The sequence below is a fragment of the Nicotiana tomentosiformis genome, chromosome 1 (genome assembly GCF_000390325.3).
Source record: "Nicotiana tomentosiformis chromosome 1, ASM39032v3, whole genome shotgun sequence".
NCBI classification, from domain to species: domain Eukaryota; kingdom Viridiplantae; phylum Streptophyta; class Magnoliopsida; order Solanales; family Solanaceae; genus Nicotiana; species Nicotiana tomentosiformis.
In genome coordinates, this window is record NC_090812.1 from 72,426,494 (window position 1) to 72,453,176 (window position 26,683).

The 26,683-nt window shown below is 35.5% G+C and overlaps 4 protein-coding genes and 1 long non-coding RNA gene across 5 annotated transcripts; all 5 read left to right on the forward strand.

The window, feature by feature from the left end:
- Positions 1-470: 470 nt before the first annotated feature.
- On the forward strand, positions 471-1,028 carry LOC104087539 (uncharacterized). The gene has a single exon (XM_009592050.1). It carries the CDS (start codon positions 471-473, stop codon positions 1,026-1,028), a length of 558 nt encoding a protein of 185 aa, XP_009590345.1.
- Positions 1,029-1,488: 460 nt separating this feature from the next.
- Positions 1,489-5,065, forward strand: LOC104087496 (uncharacterized). The gene is made up of 6 exons (XM_009591991.4): positions 1,489-1,844; positions 2,301-2,536; positions 2,615-2,873; positions 4,174-4,353; positions 4,431-4,586; positions 4,681-5,065. Exons 1-6 carry the CDS (start codon positions 1,815-1,817, stop codon positions 4,852-4,854), a joined length of 1,035 nt encoding a protein of 344 aa, XP_009590286.1. The 5' UTR covers positions 1,489-1,814; the 3' UTR covers positions 4,855-5,065.
- Positions 5,066-8,538: 3,473 nt separating this feature from the next.
- LOC104087504 (polyadenylate-binding protein RBP47) lies at positions 8,539-14,226 on the forward strand. Its single transcript, XM_009592001.4, has 6 exons — positions 8,539-9,050; positions 10,670-11,147; positions 11,771-11,853; positions 11,966-12,096; positions 13,428-13,524; positions 13,842-14,226. Exons 1-6 carry the CDS (start codon positions 8,718-8,720, stop codon positions 14,010-14,012), a joined length of 1,293 nt encoding a protein of 430 aa, XP_009590296.1. The 5' UTR covers positions 8,539-8,717; the 3' UTR covers positions 14,013-14,226.
- Positions 14,227-14,310: 84 nt separating this feature from the next.
- On the forward strand, positions 14,311-14,667 carry LOC138898901 (uncharacterized). Its single transcript, XR_011410845.1, has 2 exons — positions 14,311-14,370; positions 14,627-14,667. It is a non-coding gene; the product is annotated as an uncharacterized lncRNA (long non-coding RNA).
- A 1,511-nt stretch (positions 14,668-16,178) lies between these two features.
- On the forward strand, positions 16,179-26,635 carry LOC104087519 (serine carboxypeptidase-like 26). Its single transcript, XM_009592022.4, has 9 exons — positions 16,179-16,888; positions 17,876-17,983; positions 23,838-23,933; positions 24,341-24,433; positions 24,767-24,855; positions 25,110-25,471; positions 25,933-26,019; positions 26,124-26,232; positions 26,358-26,635. Exons 1-9 carry the CDS (start codon positions 16,486-16,488, stop codon positions 26,487-26,489), a joined length of 1,479 nt encoding a protein of 492 aa, XP_009590317.1. The 5' UTR covers positions 16,179-16,485; the 3' UTR covers positions 26,490-26,635.
- The last annotated feature ends 48 nt before the right edge of the window (positions 26,636-26,683 follow it).

The following is a 26,683-nucleotide window of genomic DNA, read 5'->3' on the forward strand; positions in this document are numbered from 1 at the left end:
TTGGGAAGGATTAAATCTTGGACTACTAGATTCTTATCCTATGATGGCAGATCCCAATTGATAAAGTCAGTGTTGTTCTCTATACAAGTCTTCTGGGCTCAGATCTTCATCTTACCTAAGAAAGTTGTAAAGTTATTGAAGCTACTTGTAGGAATTTTCTTTGGTCTAGTGGTACTGAGTTGTCAAAAAAAGTTTTGTTAGCTTGGGATAGAGTCTGTTATCCAAGGTCTGCAAGTGGTTTAAATATTCTAGACATTGCAGTTTGGAATAAAGCGGCAATTAGTAAAATGTTATGGAATATTTGTAGGAAAAAAGATAAACTTTGGGTGAGGTGGATTCAATGTTACTATGGGAGGAACAAGAATATGTTTGAAGATGTCCCGAAGCAAGCATCTTGGATTGTTCGGAAGATTTTGAAAGCCACAAAGTACTTTAATGAAGCAGGCTATATATTGAATGAGGTATAAAGTATGAAGAAGTTCTCTACAAAGCAATTTTACTTGAAGTTAAGGGGTACATTCCAGAAAGTAGCATGGAGAAAACTTATGTGTAACAATCAAGGTTTACCCAAATGGATTTTCATATTGAGATTGGCTGCACTTGGGAGATTGTATACAAAAGATAGATTATTCAAGTGGGGTGTGACTCAAGATCAATTTTGTCTCTTATGCGGGCAAGACCATGAAAGCTTGGCCCATTTGTTCTTTACCTGTGAGACCACTGCACAACTCTGGAAGAAGCTGCTCAACTGGATAGGTGTCACTAGAAATCCAATGGTCTGGGAAGATGAACTACAGTGGGGGATGCAACATGCTAGTGGGAGCAGTTCAAGAGCTGAGGTATACAGAATGCTACTAGCGGTTGCTGTTTATCATGTGTGGATGGAAAGGAATTATAGAGTGTTTCAAGGCAAGCAGCAGAGTATTGAGGTAGTGGCAAGACCTATAGTTCAAGAAATCCATTTTAGAGATTCAATGAAGGTGAAGATTGCAAAGTGGCTTGAGAGCTTAAACTACTACCCGGCCTAAATACTTTTGGTATTGAGATGATCTTTTTGCTATTTTAGTTTCTAAGCTTAGACTGAAGGTTGGGACTTGATGTCCAACATTCAGGGTTTGTATGTTGTACTCCAATTTTGATAATAAAAATCTAACTAGTTACCAAAAAATTAATAAATTGAAATTTCAAATAGTTTATACTAGAAGAATGTCAGAAAGTTTTAGAAAGAAGTAGAAATTAGGATTAGACGAAATCCGGAGTATGTTAATCCTTTTTCAAGTGGATACATGAGCTGAGGTAGATAAACTAAACGGTAAAACGTGTAAATTTTTTAAGGATGAATAGCGGTGAAATTGCAAGTAATGATTAAATTTCCTTGACTAAATCAAAGCCCGATTAAAACGACGCCGTTATCATATCATTTTCTGTTTTTCCTGTCATTCGGATTCGGATCGTACCAGACCTGGGATTCCACATAATTTGCAAAGAGGAAGTCAGGAAGAAGAGGTGTAAATCAGAAGGAAAGCTCAAAAATACAAAAAAGAGAAAAAGAAAGCAAAAAGGAGGAGCGTGAAAATTGAACAAAAGGCTCACTAAAGAACACTCTCATTATAGTGTTCTTCACGAGAAAAAGCTTACCCCAGCTCTCTTTTTCTACATATATATATACTGTTTACATAAATAAATGTTTCTGCATGTATTGAGAAGGAGTGGAGGAATAAGATGAATAAAGCTAGAAGGAAAAAGGGGATTTTTTTTTGAATCTGGGTATCCCCAAATGCCTTTTCATTATCTTCCTTTTTGAGCACTAAACTATGGCTGACGATTTCTGTTTCTTCACCAAGGTAATGTCTTGTTTTGTTTGTTTAACATTCTTGCTTCTTTCTATATATATCATTTCGTTTTTATATTTTATCTGAAATGATATACACAACAGTGGAAAGTTTCTTCATTTGCCTTTTATCGACAACTGTATGTAATGTTATGACAACTCTAGCTGTGTTGATCTGGGTTTCTTCTCAATCTCAAGTGTTTCCTCAAATTTGAGCTTTCATTTCTTATGTCATAGCATTTGTTTCTATTTCTTGTATCTTTTCTCATCTGTAGAGTGTGACAATAATTTTTGATTATTTTGTATCTTGAATTCTAATTTGATGAAAGCCCACCTAGATTCCCTTGCCTTTTGTTTTGCTTGTTTAATTTAGGACACAAATTTATTTTGTTGAAACACTGAAGGAAAATTTGATGTAGCAACACGAAATTTAAAATCTCAAGCATTTTAACTTTTGATTTAATTCCAGGATACTTTCATAATAAAGCCACCAAAGAAATCTCCATTGCTGCTGAGAATGGTGGTCTTATTTTTTGCAATGATATGTGGAATTTATATATGTTCAATTTGTCTGAAACAAATTGGTTCGCGTTCCAGTGGACCGGTCACCAGTATTCATGTGGTTGAAAGGCCATGTGAGGCGACAAATATTGAACCTTCAGAAAAACCTTATCTGCACTTCCCCAAGCCAAAAACTTTTAGCCGGTGAGATATTGACAATCTGTTAGTATGTTTTAGTATCTCATTGTGGATAAAATTACTGACTAAATCCTGCTGTATCAGGGCTGAGTGTGCTTGTAATCCTGTAAGGTTTTTCGCAATTTTGTCCACTCAGAGATCTGGTAGTGGATGGTTTGAAACATTGTTGAACAGCCATATGAATATAAGCTCTAATGGGGAGATTTTTTCTGTTAAAGCCCGGAAAAGTAATGCATCAACGATTTTGGAAACATTGGACAAACTCTATAACCTAGACTTTTTGACCAGCGCTTCCAAGAATGAATGCACAGCTGCAGTTGGTCTGAAGTGGATGCTTAATCAGGTGGGTGCCATTTTTAAAATTCTATTTGTCATGTCTGTTCCTAAATATGTGATCACGAGAACATAACTACGTAGAGAACGTAGCTGTGATTTATAGAAAACCTTCTGTAAACTCGATTCATTTTATCAACATTGTGTGCTAGTCGTCAGTGATTTATATAGTGGATATATGAGGTTGCTTCTTGAGTTTTCAAACGTGAAGTTGGCATGTTTGTCTATCATCTGAATTTGCTCTTTTCATTAAGCTGTCATTTCGGTTGTATAAACACATAATTTTGATTAAGGAATTTAAAAAGGGGAAGATTGTTGGTGGAATTTCACAATGGAGTATTCAGTACCTAGCTGTGTTAGCTCGTCTTGAAACGTTTCTTTTCTTCTTCTTCATATGTTGGTTCATATGTGAAACATGCTAGCTTTGTTTTCAGAATTTGGGCCGATGTCTTTTACTTATACTCACTAAACTGTATGTATGTGTTTGAATATGTGGTTATCACGTCTCAATTCTGGACTTGCATAATTAGTTAAGTTATGATGGTTTCTTATCACTTGTCTGCCGCTTTAATATGGTAAATAGTAGATGGAACAGTAGTACCGGAATAATGAGTAAGATAGGGACTCGGAGTCCTTTGCTCGAACGAAACTAGATCATGTGGAAAATCATATGGAATATTTAATGTTGATATTTTGTACCATGCTAAAATACCAATCCTTGAAGTACTACAAGCATTGTGATTTCAGGAAAAAAAAGTATGTGATGTGTATTTTAGTAGAAAAATACAAAAAAGTTCCCAGATACAACATGCTTGGCTCCCCCCCCCCCCCCCCCCAAAAAAAAAAAGAAGAAAAAAAACCAACCTGTTTCGTTTGAAAAGTAAGATGTATTAAAATTCAAAAATAATTGGCTAGAAAGGGACTCAATCCTATGGATATGTAAGATACAGATTTCCAATCCTAGCAAGAAAGGGAAATAGATACTCAATTTAAAGTGATAAACATAATTTCATACTCGATCTCGTGGATACATATAGGAGTAGTTTTTTGCGGAAAGCCATATCCGATGTCACCACTGATCTACCCATGTACAATGGAAACTAGGTAGAAAAAAATTGTGAAAATTGGTCTCCGTGATACATCGCCTTATGAATAACTACATCATGTAAAAATTGGTCTACACGATACATCACCTTGTGAAGAACTAGATCATGTAAACACTGAAATTACCTTACGCTTTGGTGGCTTGGTTCCTCATGTCATGGTTATGGATCATGATGGACTGCATGGGCATTTCTATGTTATTACAGGGTCTATTACAGCATCATGAGGAAATTGTTGAGTACTTCAAAAGGAGAGGAGTTTCTGCAATTTTTCTCTTCAGAAGAAATCTTTTGCGCAGAATGGTTTCGATACTAGCAAATTCCTATGATCAGAATGCTAAGATGTTAAACGGAACCCATAAGTCTCATGTGCATTCTCCTGTGGAGGTCAGTCTAATAAATCCCTATGATGTAGAGATACATGCTTATGTCTTCATGCTGTCCTATGCAATCATGTTTTGCAGGCTGAGATACTCGCAAGTTACAAGCCTACGATAAACACAACCACGTTGATCGCTAACCTAAAACAAGTACAGGATATGGCTGCTAACGCTTTGGAGTACTTTAAGAGCACGCGGCATATAATCTTGTTCTATGAGGACATAATAAAAAATCGGACTGTAAGATATTGCATATTCTACTGTATCCCTGATGTTTTGGTTCTCTTGTGAGGAAGTTCGTTTTATATGCCTACTTCCTATCGTTTTGTCACAGATACTGAATGATGTGAAAGATTTCCTGAAAGTTCCAAGAATGGACCTCCATAGTCGTCAAGTGAAGATACACAAGGGGCCATTGTCTTCACAAGTTGAAAATTGGAGCGATGTTGAAAAGACGCTCGAGGGAACATCTTATGAAAGCTTCCTACATGCAGATTACAAAATATAAATGTGCAGTCCTTGTGTATATGTAGCTCGTGTTGTTTGACTTTATTCTTTCATTATTTATGTGTAAGCAGAAGCTAAAAGGGGAACTTCTGGTTAAGATTTTGGTTGCAGCAGGCTGTCTTCGAGTTCCCAATTTTGGGTATGTATTTGACTCTTCATGTTAAATAGGTTTTCTAAGCTGACTGAATGAAATTAGCAATTTTGATCTCGAACCTTTTCTTCTCCCATCATTTTGGAATTATGATATTAATTCAATGTGGCATTGCATTTTCCACTGTAGGTAAATCACACATGTGACATAGTCCATTACGATTTCAATACCATTTACTCCTAGTTCTCATAGCCGAATTAGAGAACTGTGAGACTTAATTGGTCACCACGAGAATGAGTAAAGTTGGTGAAAATATACCTGGAAAAAACAATAGACCAAAACAACCAAATGTTTAGCATTCATTGCCTTCATTTGATGCTAGTACCTAGAGCTTTGATCATACAAGCTTAATCATTAAATTGTTTGTATCCAGTATCCACCAACCAAGTATGGCGTAAAATGGAAGAAGAGAAGTCAAACGATTTAAGGTTTTTTAAATCTGTTTGTAAACAAGAAAGTTAATGGTTTGTTACGTTAAATAATGTCCGGTTACAGTTATTATGCTAATGTGCATTTGAACCAAAATATAAAGTCAATGGCAAGCATATGCGCTTGTACATTAGCATCTCGTTTTATGTACTTGGTATGGACATAGTGGTCACTCTTCTGTACTTGAGTACTTAGTTGATGAAATTGACTGCTCTTTGGTTGGCCCAAAATCATCAGTGGTCTAGTTTGTAATGTGGCTTTATTACTCCACGTACCAATTAGGTTAAGTCTCCAAAAGAAGAAAAAAAAATCACCTCATATTAAAAGTGGAGACGCAATTCAGAATTTTGAGTACGTGAATTTTAAGTGATTGTAATTTACTTTGCACATATTATTCTCTTACTTTTTTCAAGTATATACAGCTTGAGCTAGAAGAAATGTATATATATTATTACAAATGCAGTGTTGTTAACTCTACTCATGATTATAAAATGGGTTAAACTAGGGTTGTCTAAGGGGAGGGTATTACCCGTACCCGTATCAGTCCGTACTTGTACCGATACCGCACTATCGGTCTGAATTGGGGATAAGGGTGAGGGATTTGGGTAAAGAGTAAGGGTAATGGGAGGATACCGAAAAAAATACCCTTAGTACCGGTCTGGTTGGTACCCTTAAGGTACCATAGCGGTACCGGATCGGTACCGAACCTGTACCCTTACGTTTTTTTTTTTAAAATGTAATTGTTTTTGTACCGTTAGCCAATGGCCAATAACGACTATTTTTGCCCCTCTAGCCCTTCACACCCCATACCCCCTAATTTATGTTTTTAACCCCCTAAATTTGTTCAAATACACTTCGATCTTATTCTAAAACTATAAATACCCCATTTCATTCTTTCAATTTTCACACAAAACTCTCATATATCTCTAATTCTCTCTCTCTCTCTCTCTCTCTCTCTCTCTCTCTCTCTCTCTCTCTCTCTCTCTCTCTCTCTATATATATATATATATATATATATATATATATATATATATATATATATATATATATATATATATATAAATTGCGATTAACGTTCTAGCACTCATATTAATTTTTACATTTATTTTTGCTATACATGTGTTGCTATTTATTGTAATTTTAATTATTTATTATTAAAAATAGCTCCTAAACTGGTAAAAAAAATTGTAATAGATCTACTAAGGGTAGTGCTAAGAAAGGGGGTCCTCGTTTTGAAACAATTCCTAACCAGTCCGGGTTTAGGTATTACATACAAGAAAAATATAATCTTGGCCTTCCATAAATAATTCAAGAAGACGATGATGCCTATAGTGAAATACGATATGCCGGAGACAATGGGGACGCAGAAGAACAAGTGCTATCGATTTCAAGCGAAGAACCAATAGAAATTATTGAAAAATTCTGTAAATTGTAAAAAATATGTAATTTTATTTTTATAAGTATTAAAATAAAAGTATTGAATTTTTTTCATCCATTAAAGTTTGTTTGTATTTAAATATAATTTTTAAAAATTTTTAATTTAAAATTACCCCTAAGTGTTGGTACCTCACCCTTATGACCGGTAAGGGTACTGGTAGGATACCAGTAAAATTACCCTTATCCCGTACCTTCAAATTTCCTTAACAAAAGTACCTTTAAGGAACCCTCCCTTTACCGGTATCCTCCGTGTACCCTTAACCCTTAAGAACTCATTACCTTCCCCTTAGACAATCCTAGGTTAAACATGAATTATTTTGAAAAGGTGTTTATTAGAAGTCTCAAGCTTAATTTAATTGGGTTGTTACATTTTTTCCCTCTTATTAAACAAGATAATTAAAAGAATCATCTCCTTTGGTTTCCTAAGGTTTATTTATCTTCATAAATGAAATATACGAGTCTCATAAGCTTTAAACTGGTAATAAGGAACCAACGATCTTGTAATTATTCTTTGTACCAACCATAAAGGAATCAATGATTTTAGAAAGATAATTTTCTTACTACATACAATCAGAATACTAATAAGTTGCTAAAATGTTACCTTATCTTATGACGAATATATATATACTATTATTTTTGAGAAGAAAATGTAAACCCCCATTAGATCCAATATACAACAATGAGATGATGTCTTTGACTGTGCAGTTCTTTTCGAGGACAAAATCGATAGAGTTTATATTTCCAAGTTGCAATAATAATTCAGAAGATCTAGTACTATAATTGATAGAAGTATTTCAACAAGAGACTTAATTATTCTGAACTCCGTTTTGAGCATAAAAGCCACACCGTGAAAACAACGGAACGGAGTTGTAAAATCTAGCGACATCTTCACACGTCAACATGGACAGATGACCAGCATGTGCCTTACGCGGGACGACATGCTGGCCATGAACACATACAAACAACCACTCAACGGTAAAAACTTTCTCGATCCATGCTTTCACCGAATAGTATCACTTTCTCATGTACGTTATCATTTTACGTTTGACACCCCATTAAAGAAATACGAGTTTCTAAAAAAAAAAATATATTAATTAAATTAATATTAATTAATTATTATCTTGATACATTATAATATATAAATAAGGATAAATTTTTTAAAAAAATAAAATTAATTCCTTCTTAATTATATAAATAAATATTTATTTTGAATTAAAATAAAAAGATAAAATAATTACTTATTATGGATCAGAGAGTAATAAATTAAAGTAAAAATAAGTGTTAACTAACTGTAGTTAAGTAATAACAGCGCTTTCGAGAACAAATTTAATGTATTGATTGAATTACGTAGCTAATAGTAAACAACAAGTATGATTAAATTTCTCCTGTCAACAGTTTAACGTTAGCTCAAAATATCATGTACGAATTGGACGGTTGCCGTCACGAACCGCCGATAAATGTTTGACTTCAAAGAAAAGCTACGATGAGGAAAGGGACCCACGTTTGCCACCGCGTATCAGTTGGTCCTACAACCAACTTGTCTCTAAACTTGTTCATCAACGGCCACCCTCAAACCCTCGCTTCTCAATTGGACGGTCAAAATTGAACGTCGTTACGCACGAGAGAGAGACCCTAGATCTCTATTAGTATCTTTCTTCGTTATATAGTAAGCCGACTCTCTTTTAGTCTCCCTCTTTTCTTCTTCCTCTCTCTCGTGACCCAGATACCCATTGCTCATTCTCTCTCTCTCTAAAACTTCCTTATAAAAAGCGTGAAGTAACTAGAGAGAGAGACAGAGAGAGAGAGAGGAAGAGGTGGTAAAATTGATAAGTGAAATTGGTGGGAAAATGAACGGAGGAGATATGAATCAGCAACAGCAACAGCAGCAGCAACAACAACAGCAGCAACAACAACAACAGTGGATGGCGATGCAGCAGTATCAACAGCAATGGATGGCGATGCAGTATCCAGCAGCAGCAATGGCGATGCAGCAACAGATGATGTATGGTCAGCAATACATGCCTTACTATCAGCAACATCAACAACAGCAGCAGAAGATGCAGCAGTCCCCTACTCAGATTCAGAGCTCATCTGAAGATAATAAAACGATCTGGATTGGTGATCTTCAGCAGTGGATGGATGAAAGTTATCTTCATTCTTGCTTTTCTCAAGCTGGCGAGGTTCGCCTTTTTCTCCCATTTATCTCTATCATTCAAGTTTCCTAGCATTCCCTGCTTGTATATTCGTTAAATATCTGTTCAGCTGGTTTTGAGTACTGATTGTCGTGATTTCATTGCTTTATAAATTTTAGTCAATTATAAGTAATGTGAAGTGCCAAATCCTGTATTGTAGTTAAGAAGAACTCACTCACCCTATTTAACTTGCAATTTGTTGCGAACATGATTTCACCTTACGGAGATCTCAGTCATTTCAGAGGTCTGAGATTCAAAGGAGAATTCTTGGGATCTTGTGTCGCCTCTATTTTTATTAGGGGTTTCCTCTGTTGGTCATCTAAAAGGGAAGATTCCAGGTCAAATATCGAATTCTAGTTCGTTAGCTGTATGGAGTATTTGATTTTCATGATTAATTTCTTTATTGACTTTAGTCAGTTAAAAGTAATGTGAAGTGTTAAATCTTGTATCATGGTTAAGGTGAAGAAACTAACCCTATTTAACTTGCTGTTATTTGCGAACAAGATTTGACCTTTACTGAGATCCAAGTCAATGCAGCGGTCTGAGATTCAAAGAAGAATCCTCCGGATCCTGTCACCTCTATTTTCCTTAGGGTATTTTTCCTTTTGGAAAGTGTGGACTGTGGAGAACTTCGAGTCAAATATTGTATTCTAGTTTGTGAAGCTAGAAATATCTCCCCACACAAAAATGTTGGGGATAAGAAGAATTCTAAATGCATTTGAATATACAGAAAAGGGCAGTTTTCGTGCCTTAATTTCTCACTGTTACATTCTAAAAGGACATCATCAAGTAGTTAACTCGGCATCCAGTTTGTCGTAGAAATTCACCTTGGGTTCGAATTTGGGGATTTGAGTCAGTAAAAAGATAAATTTAACTAGATTGAGACATAAGTATTGTTAGCTTTGTGAGAATTCTTATTACCAGGAAACGGCTAAGAAGCCCAAAATGGCAAGTCTCTAGGAGAAGCAAGAAGGCGAAGAATGAAACAGAAAGAAAGAGGAAGCTGTTTCAGGTAGTATTATGTATAGTATATTGTTAGAGGGAACTTAGAAGAATAAGAAGGCCAGAATGTTTTAAAGAAGAAGTCAAGGAGGTACATGATGGCGAGGAAGGATGAAGCCCTGGGAAAATAGAAAAAAAGGAGAAGAAGAGAAGGAAAGAAGAAAGAGAATGAGAAGCGGTGAAGAGAGAATATCTTAGTTTTTGAATTTTCGGGAATATCTCCGCTGATGTATTAGTTTTAGTTGTTCTTGTTTTAAGATTATTTGTGACAGAGGTTGGTGATATTGTTATAGCTACTAAACTTGAAGCAAGAAGCTTTGATCTTAGCTTGTTCAATGGTAAAACACTAGAGAATGGAGTAAATGCGGATGCCAAAAAGCTTTTCCTTTCTCAAAACAGAGATTAGAGATGGACGTGAAATTGGACCAGCTGCATTTAAATCTTGTGGGAACCTTTTATTTTGTGGTTGAAATAAAATTATCTCAAGCATATCTTGTTCAAGCTTATACATCACTACTCATATAGAGTGCAATAGTTGATTATTAGTTTGCAATTTAAGCGTGCACTCTGTAATAGTACCTGACTATGGGTCATATATCATGCAGGTTATTTCTGTGAAAATTATTCGAAACAAGCAGACTGGTCAATCAGAGCGTTATGGATTTGTTGAGTTCAATACTCACGCAGCAGCGGAGAAAGTGCTACAGAGCTACAATGGCACTATGATGCCAAACGCAGAGCAACCCTTCCGTTTAAACTGGGCAGGCTTTAGTACTGGTGAAAAGCGTGCAGAAACTGGTTCTGATTTCTCGATTTTTGTAGGAGATTTGGCTTCTGATGTTACTGATACAATGTTGCGTGACACATTTGCTAGTAGATATCCATCTCTTAAAGGTGCAAAAGTAGTAGTAGATGCAAACACAGGCCACTCAAAAGGCTATGGCTTTGTAAGGTTTGGTGATGAAAGCGAGAGGTCTCGGGCCATGACTGAGATGAATGGTGTATATTGTTCCAGCAGGGCCATGCGTATTGGTGTTGCTACCCCAAAGAAACCATCAGCACAGCAACAATATTCTTCACAAGGTACGTGATATTGTTCCCTGGCAAGCCATTTAGCAAACTAAATATACCGGGCCTCAGATGACCATCAATGTATGCTGTTTCTAATCTTGTCATCCATATTAAATGACTTCTGCTTTCAAGATTCAAATGGACAGATTTTTCACCAAAGCGTTTTAAAGATTCTTTAGCATTGTTGCATCTTGTGGAATCTTTTTTTTAACTTCTTAAATGTTCGAATTTTATTGTTTCTAAAAAATCGAAAAAACTACTAATAATAAAAAATCTGAATCAGATCATTTTCCATTTCAATCCAGAAGTTAGTCCAATTGATGCTTGAAAAACATAATGTGATATGTTGTTTAGAGCAAGGCAGTAAATTTTTTTTAACCTGGCTGCACAAGTATTTTTTTGATAGGTAACCTGGCTGAACAAGTTATTGGTAGCAAAACATGCATACATTGATGGTCGAAACATTGAGAAAGCCTGGATGCACCAAGTTTTGCTAGATTTATTGAGCTTGATTTTCTTCTTGTAGTTTATTGTGACCAGTTATTTCTTACCTACGTGCTAGCAGTTTCATCATATGTTAAATGTCATGTTCAACTTTTATATTGAGGCTGGAACTTCTTATTCTAATTATTCAGCTGTGATATTATCTGGTGGATATGCATCAAATGGTGCTGCAACCCATGGATCCCAGTCTGATGGTGATGCATCAAACACTACAGTAAGTGCTTCTTTTTCTTGTGGAAGTTGGTCATATGTTATTTGCTCGACTCTTTAATCAACTAATACTTATAGAAAAATAGTTGGTTTCTTCTAACTTCTATTTATGGTAGATTTTTGTTGGAGGACTTGATTCTGATGTCACTGACGAGGAACTTAGGCAATCCTTTAATCAGTTTGGAGAAGTGGTCTCTGTGAAAATACCTGCTGGAAAGGGATGTGGTTTTGTACAATTTTCTGACAGGTAATTAGCTATATTGCTTGACATGAAATTCAAGGTGGTTAAGTAGCCTGTGAACTTTTTATTAGTGTATCATTGTCTGAAACATTGAGAGTGACAGAACTGATGTTACGAGTATTGAGGCACGGAGATTGATTGGTAGATATATTCAGTATCTTTCAGCATTTAATCTCATTTGATCGTGTACCATTTAAATAAATGGATTAATCCTAGATATTGAGTTAAAAAGATGAGTGGTTTGGTTTTTGATTCTTGAAAAGTTGCCTAGGACTGAACACAAATACGTTGTGAGGATAAAATGTTGTGTAAATTGTGTGCAATTGCTGTTTATTGGCGAAATATGAGTCTCATTTTTTTATATTTGATAAGATTGTGAAGTTTAAACTCTGTTTCCTATTGGTCCATCATTTTAACCTTACATTCTGCCAACTTATTATTTGTAAAGCTGGTTGCTTTATCTACCCTTTTTTTGTTTATTTTTTCCTGAACCATCCAATATTGTGTTGGTTCTCCTTGCTTTTGACAGTTATCAACTCAGCTTCATTTTTGTTCTTTATATCTTATGTTTGCACATATATTTCTTTCCTTTCTTCTATCTCACTAAGCTCCTTCTGCAAGATTCTATTATGTTCTTTCTTTCAAAGTAACTTTAACACAGCAAATCTCATCACCACCATCTTCTGCTGCTAACATTAGTGTGCGAGCAACAATAGACTATTAGCAACTGGCCTTTGAATTTCTTATCAAATATGAAAATTATTGGGGCTCTCACTTTATCTGTCCAGCCACAAGGTTCGCTGCTAGATGGTAAACTTCCTTTTGGATTCTGAGTGAAAGTAGAAATTTGTATGTAAGTAGAAGAAAAACTTTTCTGAATATGAGATCTCTTTCCTTTTTTGGTTAGGACATGAATTTTGAGCTGCCCTAAGTGTCGTGTGTAACTTGCTTGAAAGGGAATACAACTGGTGGTAAAAACCAAATCTTATGAACAAATAAAACTGAACATACTGCCAGAGTACCATAGTAAACCTAGGCAGTTAAACGGGGAAAAGACACGAAGTTTTTAGGTTATTGCTAATTTATAAAATAGAGTAGTCTTATGCTGAAGCCTTTAAATGCAGAATATGATATTTTCTTTGTGCAATTTGCAGTACAATCAAGATGTAAATATTTTTTGTTGACTTTTCCAATTCCTACATGTTTAACTGATTAAAAGATCTTTTTGCTGTACATACCTGTACCTTGTTGGTGCAATTAGTGAAATTGATCTTTCTTGTAATAATTTAAAAAAAGGAAGCATGCTTGACTACCTTCTGGGTTTTTATGTTCCGTAGGAGCTCTGCGCAGGAAGCGATACAGAAATTAAGTGGAGCAATAATTGGCAAGCAGGCAGTTCGTCTTTCCTGGGGACGAAGTCCAGCAAACAAGCAGGTAACTCCCACAGGAATATTCTTAATGTAAAATATCAACTCTTGATCAAAAAAGAAATTTTTAAAACAGGGAAAAGAGAAATCAGCCTGCTTTCCCAATAGAACAGTTAAATGACAAGGCCGGTGATCTGATCAGTCTGTGACCTTTTTAAAGTCTGACTCTTTTCCAAAATGGTCAAATGTCCTACAATGCATTCTTCCTAAAATCAACCTCGTTCACGGAATGATCTCTAATGTTCTACAAAAGCTTTCACCTTTTATTTGTTCTTGTGGTACAATGTCTTCTACAACCCGTCTTTTTGTTCTCTAATTTTGCAGATGAGAGCTGATTCTGGTAGTCAATGGAATGGGGGTTATAATGGAAGGCAAAATTATGGAGGATATGGATATGGCGCATCGCAAAATCAGGATTCTGGCATGTATGCTACTGGAGCAGCTTATGGAGCATCCTCTAATGGCTACGGGAATCACCAGCAGCCTGTTAGCTGATCTCTAGTGGACTCTGCCGCTAAATGAGAGATTGCCAAAGCTCTCTCTTCTTCCACTTTGGGGGATCAGATTTATATATGACTTATAAGCTTAAAGCATAGTGTTTGATGAGAATTTTGTAGCTGGATTTATTTTATGCTTAGTGAGTCCAAGAAATGTTAAACCTAAACTTAGAATGATTGGTGAACTTCGATTTTTCTACTGCTTTTTTCCATCTGTCTCTGTGTCTGCATCTATTTTTTGTTTTTTTGATAGACTTCACAAAACCAACTGGCTAGGTTCAAGAAATGAGGAAACATTCATGCTGAACCACATACGCCATAAGTTCTCCATTTTATCAATCCTGTTTGATCTGCCTGTCTTACTAGTTAATCCCCGTTCTAATTTATGTGAACCTATTTCCTTTTTGGTTCGTTCCAAAAAGAATGACCCCTTTCTAAATTTGAAAACAATTTAGTTTAAACTTACAATTCTACCCTTAATGAGAAACTTTTATAACCACGCAAATACTTTGGGCTCCTTTTTGATTTGTTTAGGATTACAAATTTCAAAAGTCATCATTTTTTTTTAAACTCCGTGCCTAGTCAAATAGGTTCACATAAATTGGAACGGAGATAATACTAGAAATGGCTTCGTAATCGATTTCTCTTTATGTCATTGTTCAGCATCTTCTTAGAAGCAAAAGATTCTTGTATCCAGAGCGAAAATATGCAAAGATAGAAGCGTCAAAAAGATGACTGTATATTCATCAAATTATTTTCTGATCTTTAGTCTTTGGGGGTTAATTGGAAAAATGAGACTATAACTATGACTACGTAATATTCATCAAGCATATCGTTTTTCCATTTGTTCTTTTGTTTGTCGATAGAGACTAATTGGAAAAATGAGAAACGAGAGTAGGGAATTAAGTTCTTTCTCTGATCTGCCTTTTCCATTCTTTCGCCGAAATCAATGTGTTCAAATTTTTATCCTTGCATCGACCTTCTTTCCTTGTTATTTAAAGCGCAAAATTGCCGAAGTGACTTCTAAGGTCCATGGCACTTGCTTAAATTAATATTGAAATATGAAATATTACGTAATTATCGTTGGAATACTCGAAAAATATTTGGATTCTGTGTGATATCTTGCCTTTGATAAGTAGAGTAGAGAGAGACAGCATCTGTGCATGAAAAAGCTTGCTCGGGTATTGCGTTTCAAGAGATTTTTTTTTTTGCTTGTGTTTCGAGAGAGTTAAAAAGTAGAATGCCACAGTAACTTATTTGATAAAAGTCTTTATTCTGGTGTTTACGTCAAATCATATTATATTTAGGTGTTTTAATAGAATAAAAATACATATTAATTAATTCATGTTTAATAGTTAAAAGTTTGTATGCACATAACATTCTGTGCAGATGCAAGAGTTCCGCTATTCATTTGGTTGAGGGGTTGAGCAATAATTGCTAAAATGTCCATCATTAGCCAAGTACGGCTGACTAGTCCACTATCTTCTGTCATGGGTCAAAATTGGATTAATAGACGCATCATTATAAATAATTACAAATTCGTGAAACATTGGGCTATTCTTTTAAATATATCGGAAAAGCTAAAAAGTTGATGTAGAAAATCACACTCGTATGTCGCATTTAATCACATAGAAAACATGCATTTAGACAACTGATCGACTTTTATTTTTTACTTTTTTACCCGCCATCATGCTTTTTTCTTTTCAATATTCGAACCACAGTGTGCAAAAAGATATGGGGTTTTTTTCATCGATTATTTCTCATATAGACAGAAACAAATGAACAATTTCTGAAGAAATAGTTATTTTATTTATTATTTTACGACTTTCATCGTTAGCGATGTAACTCTATAATATATCTCCACGGCACTCAGTAATCAGTCTCTCTCCAAGATCAAAATTTCCACAACATCCTGGAATTTTAATTAGTCACGCCGCCCCAAGAAAAAAGGGACAAAACAAGGAAAGACCAAAATGGTATTGATATTTCTCACATTTCAGCAATATAAAAGGAGGAGGTTTGATTGAATTTCTTTTGTTTGTAACTGTGTCTAGAAAAACTTCTAGATATAGTAAAAAAGGAGATTATTTTATTTTTTATGAACGAATACGTGTAATTATCTTTTAGATAATTTAATTTTACACTGCAATGACCGCAGGGACGGCAATATGCCTCATCATGAGATGGAGCTGTAAGTTTGATGATACTAACGTAGGATGCTGAGTTGGCATGATGATGAAGCAGCTGAGTCGTTTTCTGAATTGCAACAGTAAGTGTTTATAATCGTATAGATCTAGTATGAGGTTGCAAAAAAGAGAATCTTGAATAATTGAGTTAAAGATAAGGTATGATTATTATATACCTCAAAAAAGACAATTCAAATTAGTCATACCTGTCTGAAAACTTTCTATATATAACATCCCCCAGCCAACAAAACCCAAAGTGCGCACTCCATAACATCAACTCAAATAATGGAGAAGGAACACAAATACTCTTTGTTTCTCACAAAGTTGAAGTTGTTTTTTCTTGTTACATTAAGTACTTTCCATGGCCTTAGCCATGGCTTCCAAATGGATCAGGCACGTACATTAATGTCTTGGCGTCGTTCTAAAATGCATGCTCAGACAACTACTTATGCTACTAATGAGGATGAGACAGAAAACTTAGTATTTTCCGATGAAAAACATGTCGGAAATATGGAGGATGATCTTATTAAAGATGGTCTTCCAGCGCAGCCTTCAAATGTGATGTTTAAGCAATATGCAGGATATGTTAATGTTGATGTAAAGAATGGAAGAAGCCTTTTCTATTACTTTGCTGAAGCTTCTTCTGGAAATGCTTCTTCAAAACCTCTTGTTCTTTGGCTAAATGGAGGTAAATTATATGTGTTGATGATTCTTTCTCAACTTAATTTTGTCTTACTAATTACTCATCTTCTCTTAATTCTTTTGTCATGCACCTAATTTGATTAAGTACTCATTTGTTTTGTTTCGATTTAATCTAACTTACCCTTTATGCACATATATTCTGCATCAAATTAAGTTGAATATTACTCCACGTGTTCCACATTATATACTTAACATTTTTTTTTTCCAATCTATTTTACACATTTTATATATTTGAATACTTTTTTAACTTTAGACATTTCAATTTACCCTTAATAGTATATTCTTGTAGCCGTTCAAATATCTATGAGATATTTTTGAAGTCTTTTTTCTTCCTAAATCAAGTCAAATGTTAATGTATAAAATAAAGCAGAGGGAGCAATAACTTTCGTTTTATGTTTGTAATTTTTCTTAATAGTGATACTCATTACTCTCCCCGGTCCACAATAAGTGACTATTTTACTTTTTTATTTTGGTCAAAAATAAGTATCCATTTACCTAATCAATAAGGAATTAATTTTATTTTTCTAAAATTTACCCTTATTTACATATTCCAACGTGTCAAGGAAATAATTAATTAAGGTTAATTTAGTGAATATATTTTTTTTCTCTAAGAGTTCGTATTTCTTTAATGGATGTGCCAACTATAAAATGGTCACTTATTAGGGACTAGAAGAGTAACTCTTTATTATTTGAAATTTTGATTTCCCAAAAGGTATAAATGGTCCGAGGAACATCTAATTTTCGCTCATTTGCAAGAAAGTGGTTCATAGACAAATGGAGTTATTAAGTGGGGACGCGCAACAGAGAATTATTGGTCACTTTATTCGTTTTGTTCGCTCTTTTTCTTTCTTTACTTCTTTACTAAAGTAGAAGAGAAAAAAAGGAAGTTTAAAAAATTGTTGGTGTATATGAAGATAAGAGCTGTCATTTTCTTCGGCTATTGAATGACGAATAAAAGCACAATTGGGTACAGGTCCAGGATGTTCATCATTAGGATTCGGGGCCATGCTAGAGCTTGGGCCTTTTGGTGTAAACCCTGATGGTAAAACCCTTTATTCCAGAAGATTTGCATGGAACAAAGGTACATTTCATTTGCTAAACTAATATAGACCTACTTATAATTAATGAAACTAATTTCTCAAGAAATAAGACAACTATTTTTTGTAATAACGTATACTCTATCTTTTTCAATTTATGTGACAACATTATGTTAAAGGTGTCACGTGAGTAGGAAGCCAGCTGACACTTAGTAGGCAAAGAGTCTGTTAGATTAGTTGCTAATTATACAATTAGAAATTAGTTAGAATCCGTTGGATTACATTGTATATGTATGTGTATAGACGGTTATTCAATACAACAGTAATTTTCTCATCTTCTCTTTTCCTCTCTAAGCTGCGATCTCTCTTAGCTCAATCTAGAAGCATCCACGACAGATGTTTGGCATGGTATCAGAGCTTTGTGCGATCATTGCTCTCGTCTAATTCTCCTCTGAGTTCATGTGAACGAAACTTCAACTCGTTCGTCTTCATCTCCTTCCCTCGAGAACATCGAATCGACGATGACGACGGAAAAAATTGACCACATTCATCCTCTGTTTGTGCATCCCTCAGATACTCCAAGTTTCATGTTGATTCCAGTCCAACTCACTGGATCTGAGAATTACGAATTATGGCGGAGATCGATGAAAATTGCACTTAGGCAAAACGAAAGTTAGGGTTCGTCAATGGCACACCCACTAAGGATCAGTTTAGGTCAGAGCTACATGAAGACTGGGAGACATGTAATGCGATTGTGCTCTCGTGGATTATGAACACAGTATCTCCAGATTTACGTACTTAGTGGAATTGTGTATGCTTTTAATGCTCACCTAGTATGAGAAGATCTAAAGGAGATGTTTGATAAGGTGAATACGATGAGGATCTTTCAATTTCATAGAGAAATTGCTACAATTTTCCAACGAACAGATTCAGTGTCCATGTATTTTATAAAATTGGGAGCTCTGGCTGAGTATGATGCAATGGTACCCTCAACAAATTCGAAGTAGTATGCTGATCATCTTCAGCGGCAGAGGCTATTACAATTTCTTAGTGGACTGAATGATTCCTATGCTCAAGCTAGAAGACAGATTCTAATGAAATCAGTAGAACCTACTTTGAATCGGCCTTATGCTCCAATTGTTGAAGACGGAAGTCAAATGAGTACATCGGGAACTTTATCACACATTGGGCTGAACTCAATAGCCGAGGAAAATGATATTACAACATTGTGGAGCTCAGCAGTAAAATGAGGTTCAATCAAGAAGAACAAAAGGAATTACAGTATATTTTGTGAACATTGCAAGATGAAAGGACATAGTAAAGAAAATTGGTACCAGCTCATTAGTTATCCGACAGACTTTAAAGGCAGAAGAAAACAAGGAGCACCTACTGGTTACCAATGAGCACCTATTGGTCACCAAGGAACAATTGAGGAAGATGCAATGCAAGGGAAACATGTATGACTGTAGATTTTGGGAATCTTTATGCAGGCATATCATATGGGGACAACAACATATGCAGGTGCAAAGGTAAGGGACTCATAATCCTGTACACATGGAAGATGCTCAATCTCAGGGACAATCTTAGGGATATACAGGTGGTGTCACTGTTATATTTACTCCGGAACAGTATAGTCAAATCTTACAAATGCTCAACAAAGATTATGTTCCAGAAACATCAGCTAATATGGCAGGTACTATTTGTTCTTTTCTGGCTAGTAAAACCGGGCACAATTAGATAATGGACATAGGAGCAACAGATCATATGGTATCTACTCCTTAAATGTTATTTGATTTGAATGACTATGCTAAGCAAGGCTCACTGTTGCATTTACCTGATGGAAAAAGTTGCCTATTAGTCATGTTGGTAAATGTAGATTGGCACAAGGGGACATCAGGGATGTGTTGTGTGTACCAGACTTCAAGTTTAACTTGTTGTCAGTGGCTAAACTAACTAGAGAATGCAGTGTTTCATGTCTTTCTATCTTGATTTTTTTCTGATGCAGGACCTTCACATTGGGAAGGTGAAAGGGACTGATAGAATGCACAATGACTTGTACTATTGGAGAAATAATATAAAGAATAAGATACCACAATCATTGGCTACTACTTTGACTCAATCTGCAGCATTGTGGCATAAGAGGTTGGGGCATGTTCATCATAGAATACTACAACAAATGAACTTTTTTAAAGATATCAAGACAGATACTGGCAGAACTTGTTCTATATGTCCTTTAGCTAAGCAAACTAGGCTTTCTTTTCCTCAAAGTACTAGTGGAACTACTACACTGTTTGAGCTAGTTCATGGTGATGTATGGGGTCCATACAATGTACATATGGTGGTCATAGATTCTTTCTTACACTTGTAGACGATTGTAGCAGGATGGTCTGGTTCTTGTTAAGGTTGAAGAGTGATGTCTCATTTGTATTAAAAGATTTTATGTCACTAATAAAGACACAGTTTTATAGTTCAATCAAGGTTTTCAGAAGTGATAATGGTACAGAGTTATTTAACTCACATTGTATAGATTTGTTCAGTGGTGCATGAATTGTACATCAAAACTCATGTGTTCATACTCCACAGCAGAATGAAGTTGTTGAACGAAAGCACATACAACCTTTTGAGGTAGGAAGAGGTTTCAGGGTTGCATTCCTCTAACTTTCTGGGGATTATGTGTTCAGAATGCTGCGTATCTGATTAACAGGATTCCATCCACTACTGTGGCAAGAAAGTCACCATTTGAGGCATTCTATAGGAGGAGTCCTAACCTACAACACCTAAGGGGTGCTTATGTTATGCCATAAGTGTGGGTGCCAAAAGTGACAAATTTGGAGCAAAAGCAATCCCAACAGTGCATATGGGATACTCTACCACTCAGAAAGGCTATAGGTTGTATAACACAGCCAATAAACTGATCTTTGTCAGCAGGGATGTTTCATTTAGAGAAGATATATTTCCCTTCAAGTCCTCCTACTATCAACTTAGACCACCTAATCTTGTGGAGTATTGGAATGGTCGCCATGATCCCTTTGTTCTTGAAACTACTATTGATGCAGCTCCATTGGAGACTTCATCTATAGTTGAGCCAGTCTTTGTCCCCTCTAGTCCTTCTATTCCTACTTCTTTGAATTTAGGAGACCCTACAGCTGGTGTCTCTAAGAATGCTACTACTGTATCAGTCCCTGCTGCTAGTACTGATTCTCCCATTCTTAGTAAGGCTCCTTATGATAATGTAGCAGATGTTACTGTTGCTCCAGATTCTTGAGAGCTTACAGTCACAAGAAAGTCATGCAGAACCTCCAAGACTCCTAGTTGGCTTAGTGACTATGTTCATAAGGGGTCCAAGCCTCTATCACATGCTGTAATGGGCACAAGTTATCCTTTATCAGTATATATGTCATATCCTTCACTTTCAGACCCCTATTACAAGGTCATTTGTAGCATCTCATCTGTGAGGGAGCCTGATACTCATGAAGAAGCTCTTTATGATCCACAGTGGGTAGCAGCTATGCAACAAGAACTGCAAGCCTTTCAAGACAATCACACTTGACAGCTGGTTAATATACCTCCTGAAAAGAGAGTCATTGGTTGTAAATGAGTATTCAAAGTCAAATACAATGCTAAAGGTGAGGTGGATAGATACAAAGTTTGTTTGGTAGCTAAGGGATATACTCAGCAGGAGGGGTTGGATTACTAAGAGACTTTTTCTCCTGTGGTTAAGATGGTCACTGTGAGGACTATCTTATCCTTGGCTGCAATGCATGGTTGAAGGTTGCATCAAATGGATATACTCAATGCATTCCTCCAGGGTGATCTTGTAGAGGATGTTTACATGGTTCCACCTCCTGGTCTTCTAGGACATGGGGGGGGGGGGGGGATGTAGGAGAGTATGCAAGCTACATAAGTCTATGTGTGGCTTGAAACAAGCCTCTCGACAGTGAAATCTTAAGCTTTGTGAGGCACTTCTCTCCTCAGGCTTTATTCTAAGTCATCATGACTAGTCCCTCTTCACTCAAAGATTAGGGAATGACCTGTTCCTCATCCTAGTTTATGTGGATAACCTCCTCATCACATGTTCTTCTCCTTCTCTCATTCATGCAGCTAACTCATGCTCCATCAGCATTTCAAGATCAAGGATCTGGGGGAGATGAGATACTTTCTTGGTATTGAAATTGCAAAGAGCACAATGGAATACTAGTATGTTAAAGAAAGTTTGCACTAGCTCCTTATTGCAGACTTATGAGTGGCTGCTTCTAAGCCTACTAGCATACCTACGGAGGTCAATCAAAGGTTCACTAGTGAATAATTTGATCACAACTATAAGACTGAGGGCAATACTGATGAGTTGTTGTCCGATCCTACTGGCTATCAGAAACTAGTAGGGAAGCTGCTATACCTAACAATGACTCGACCAGATATAAGATACACAGTGCAGAACCTGAGTCAATTTATGCATAAACCAAAGAGATCACACGTGGAAGGGGCTCTAAGGGTGGTGAAGTACTTAAAGAATGCACCTGGTTTGGGCATCTTGTTACCTTCTAAGCCATCCTCACAACTTACAGTCTACCGTGATGCAGACTAGGCCAATTGTCCCATGACAAGAAGGTTAGTTAGTGGCTTCATAGTCAAGCTGGGAGACTCCTTGATTTCTTGAAAATCAAAGAAGCAAAGTACAGTGTCAAGAAGTTCAGCAGAGGCATAATACAGAAGTATGGCCAATGCAATTGCAGAAATAGTTTGGCTCATTAGACTGTGTGAGGAACTGAAGGTGAAGCTGGAGTTGCCTGTTAAACTATATTGTGATAGCAAGGGAGCACTTCAAATTGCTGCTAATCCTATCTATCATGAACGAACGAAGCACATAGAAATCGACCGTCACTTCATTAGGGAGAAGATACATGAGGGCATTATACACACAGAACATGTGTCCACAAGTTTGCAGCTGGCAGATATTCTAACTAAAGGTTTAGGAAAGGCGCAACATGACTTCCTATTATCCAAGCTAGGAATGTTCAATTTGTTCATATTACATAGCTTGAGGGGGAGTGTTAAAGGTGTCACATGAGTAGGAAGCCAGATGACACTTAGCTGGTAAAGAGTGTTAGATTAGTTGCTAATTATACAATTAGAAGTTAGTTAGAGTCAGTTGGATTACACTTTATATGTATGAGTATAGACGGTTATTCAATACAATAGTGAAAATAATTTTCTCATCTTCTCTTTTCCTCTCTAAGTTGCGATCTCTCTTAGCTTAATCTAGAAGCATCCATGACAGATGTTTGACACATTACTATTTGGGGAGCCAAAGAGGTTCTTCTTTATCATGTGTTTTCTTAAATGTTTTATAAATATTTTGAATTATAATTTTTTTATGAATTATAGTACTTTTTATGTAAAAAAATGAATTTGTATCTAAATTTACGGTGTAAAGTAAGCTAGCGTTTGGCCATAGATTCCCAAATTTGTTCTAAAAAATCTGATTTGGGTGAAGTTTGGTTTGGAGATGAAAATGCGTTTGGACATCAGTTTTCAAAACATATTTCCCAAATTTATTTTGGAAAAACATGAAATATGATTTATACCCACAAGTTCTAAAAACTATCACAAATACCCAACAGTACCATTATCAATAACATTCATTAAAAAACTTTGATTCTCGTAAAAACTTTGATTATCAATCACAAATATCCAAATTTATTTTGGCAAAATCTACGATCAAACGGGTATTAAGAACTTTGATTCTCGTACTATGTACCTTGCCCGGAATGGAATTGTACGGGTATTAGAAAAATACATTTCGCTGCCAAATGCATTGTACAATAACTATAACTACTTATAGTTATTGTATGTTTTTTCTTTCTTTTATTTATTTACATATGTAATGATGGTATACAGTTGCGAATGTGATGTTTCTGGAGTCGCCGGCAGGGGTTGGGTTCTCCTATTCCAACACTACCTCGGACTATTCAAAGTCAGGCGATAAGAGGACTGGTACACACCGAAAAATCTCGTTAATACAATAGTAATAATTGTCAGTTTCATTATTATTTTTTTAAAACAATTTTAACAGTCAAAATGATGAAATTTTACTCTTTCATTTAACTCCTCAACTTCAATTTCAACTTCACATGCTCTATTCGTCAACACTCAACTCCAATCAAACATTGTGCAAACAGTTATATTATTATCGTTTGTAGTCTGTAACTATTTTTTAATTTTTTTTAAAGACTACACTTGAGTATCGTTAAAAACATGGTCAAATCTTTTGGTCACTTAAAGTGAGGCAGAGGTGGTGTCTTTTCTTATCAAACGAGATTTTTCATTTTTTTATTTATCATTAATTCAGTTATATATTTATTTCTTTTCCTTAAACTATATTCTTTTTTATTGGGTGACAGCTGAAGATGCATATAGGTTTCTAGTGAATTGGTTCAAGAGGTTTCCACATTACAAAGGCAGGGATTTCTACATCATGGGAGAAAGCTATGCAGGTATCTAGTACAGTATCAGTAATTAACAAACGAAAAAATACAAAACAAAAACTTTTGATATTCTTGACTTATCTTTCTAGTAGTGAGAGCCCTCATTATTGAGTTCTGTCCAATAAAATTTGTAAGAATTAAGGACCACTGTATCAGAGACAGCTTGTGCATATTTCTGACCATTCACAGAAATGTCCTCCTGTACAGTCTCAGCTCAAAGCCGAAATGAGCATTCTGATTGAAAATTTTGGCTATATTTGTAATACAATCTTATATAAGTAGTCTGTATCTAAAGTCTAATATTGACATGACAGCTATTATTGCTGTGACTGCTCATCACAGGATTCTACGTACCAGAGCTAGCAGACATCATTGTCAAGATGAACATGTTGCCTACCACAAACTTCTACATCCAATTCAAAGGAATCATGGTATTATATCATTTAATTTGTTGACCTTTTAATTTGTTTGATCTCTCTGTTATCAAATCTTACTTGTATACCTAGTGATGAGGGGCGGATTTAGGGGTGCAAGGGTGTTCACCCGAATCCCTTCGCCGAAAAATTACATGGTATATATAAGAAAAAGTCTGATATTTACCTTTATATATTATGTTTTGAATTTCCTTTACACAGCCCAAAAGTCTACTCTATGTCATGACATAAATTATTTCTTTATATTGCAGATAGGGAATGGTATAATGAATGATGAAACAGACGAGAAAGGGACATTGGATTATTTATGGAGTCATGCACTAATCTCAGACGAGACTCATCGAGGTCTCCTACAACACTGCAAAACGGAGACCGAAACATGCCAACATTTTCAGAACATAGCAGAGGCTGAGTTGGGAAACGTCGATCCTTACAACATATATGGTCCCCAATGTTCCATTAATTCAAAGAGCAGATCTTCTTCTCCGAAACTGAAGAATGGATATGATCCTTGCGAACAACAATACGTTCAGAATTATCTCAATCTTCCTCATGTGCAGAAGGCCTTGCATGCTAACCTCACTAACCTTCCTTATCTTTGGAACCCATGCAGGTAATCCAACTAAGTAAATATTATGTATAGCATATCGATTTAACTTATATATACCGATAGTATAAAGAATTTTTACACTGTCGTTGTATATGTATTGATTTATATATATACACTGTTAGTGTAAAATGTGTTGTAACAAATAATTTACGTTATTTTTCTATTTATAAATTAAATTCTACTTTTTATAGATAATAACTTCTACTTATCTTTTAAGACACCTGACAGAAACTCTTTTATATCATCCAATGTACATATCCATGTGTATTTAAATCTGTAGCGGCAATGACATGTCTTATTTTCAAGATTACAAAATCTCACTCTTTATGTTAGTTTAGTCATCTTTTAGATTAGTTGATAGTGTGTGTCACTTTTAATATGTAGAAGGTAATTGAACTCATATAAAACATAGTGTATATGATATGATACGATGATTTTTTATTTTTTTTCATTTGGTATGGTAGCAATTTGGATTGGAAGGATACTCCAGCAACCATGTTTCCGATATACAAGAGACTTATTGCATCTGGTCTACGTATACTTCTTTACAGGTAACTTTATTATGGGCTTATCTTAGACTTTGGTTTATGTTCATGATACAATATTTTTAATTGTTCGAATAAAGAACAAGTGGATTTGTATTGTTTGGAAACAGTGGAGATGTTGATGCAGTAGTTTCAGTTACTTCAACTCGCTATAGCCTTAGTGCTATGAACCTTAAGGTGATCAAACCTTGGCGTCCTTGGCTTGATGACACACAAGAAGTACGTTCTTCGAATATATTTTTTAATGATAATTTTATATATTTGTGGTGAGAAATAAATCTTATTGTTTCGTTCTTTGTTTTTTTTTTTTTTTAATTTAAAGGTGGTTTGTATAATTTCTGCAGGTAGCTGGATATATGGTGGTTTATGATGGATTAGCTTTCGCAACAGTTAGGGGAGCAGGGCACCAAGTTCCACAATTTCAACCACGTCGAGCTTTTGCTTTGTTGAATATGTTCTTTGCCAATCATTCTTAGCATTTGGGATTGATCACGTTGGAAGTTCATTTCCCACTCATCCGAATAATTGGACATATTTTATTAATCAAATTCTTATTCTCATTAAGAAATATGTCTCTTCTTTTCCGTGACTCTGAGAGGAAATAAAACACAAATTCTAGCAATCTATAACCTCTCTTGATTATACTTGAAAAGCCTTAACAATAAATTTT

What these genes read in the sequence shown, in the direction of transcription:
- LOC104087539 (XM_009592050.1), top strand. Translation starts at nt 471, where the DNA reads ATGAAGAAGTTCTCTACAAAGCAATTTTACTTGAAGTTAAGGGGTACA.
- LOC104087496 (XM_009591991.4), top strand. Translation starts at nt 1,815, where the DNA reads ATGGCTGACGATTTCTGTTTCTTCACCAAG. An exon ending in AAGCCAAAAACTTTTAGCCG is followed by an intron (nt 2,537 to 2,614) that starts GTGAGATATTGA and finishes CTGCTGTATCAG; the next exon opens with GGCTGAGTGTGCTTGTAATC. An exon ending in ACATAATAAAAAATCGGACT is followed by an intron (nt 4,587 to 4,680) that starts GTAAGATATTGC and finishes GTTTTGTCACAG; the next exon opens with ATACTGAATGATGTGAAAGA.
- LOC104087504 (XM_009592001.4), top strand. Translation starts at nt 8,718, where the DNA reads ATGAACGGAGGAGATATGAATCAGCAACAGCAACAGCAGCAGCAACAA. An exon ending in GCAACAATATTCTTCACAAG is followed by an intron (nt 11,148 to 11,770) that starts GTACGTGATATT and finishes CTAATTATTCAG; the next exon opens with CTGTGATATTATCTGGTGGA. An exon ending in TTTGTACAATTTTCTGACAG is followed by an intron (nt 12,097 to 13,427) that starts GTAATTAGCTAT and finishes TATGTTCCGTAG; the next exon opens with GAGCTCTGCGCAGGAAGCGA.
- LOC104087519 (XM_009592022.4), top strand. Translation starts at nt 16,486, where the DNA reads ATGGAGAAGGAACACAAATACTCTTTGTTTCTCACAAAGTTGAAGTTG. An exon ending in TCCAATTCAAAGGAATCATG is followed by an intron (nt 24,856 to 25,109) that starts GTATTATATCAT and finishes TTTATATTGCAG; the next exon opens with ATAGGGAATGGTATAATGAA. An exon ending in CTACGTATACTTCTTTACAG is followed by an intron (nt 26,020 to 26,123) that starts GTAACTTTATTA and finishes GTTTGGAAACAG; the next exon opens with TGGAGATGTTGATGCAGTAG.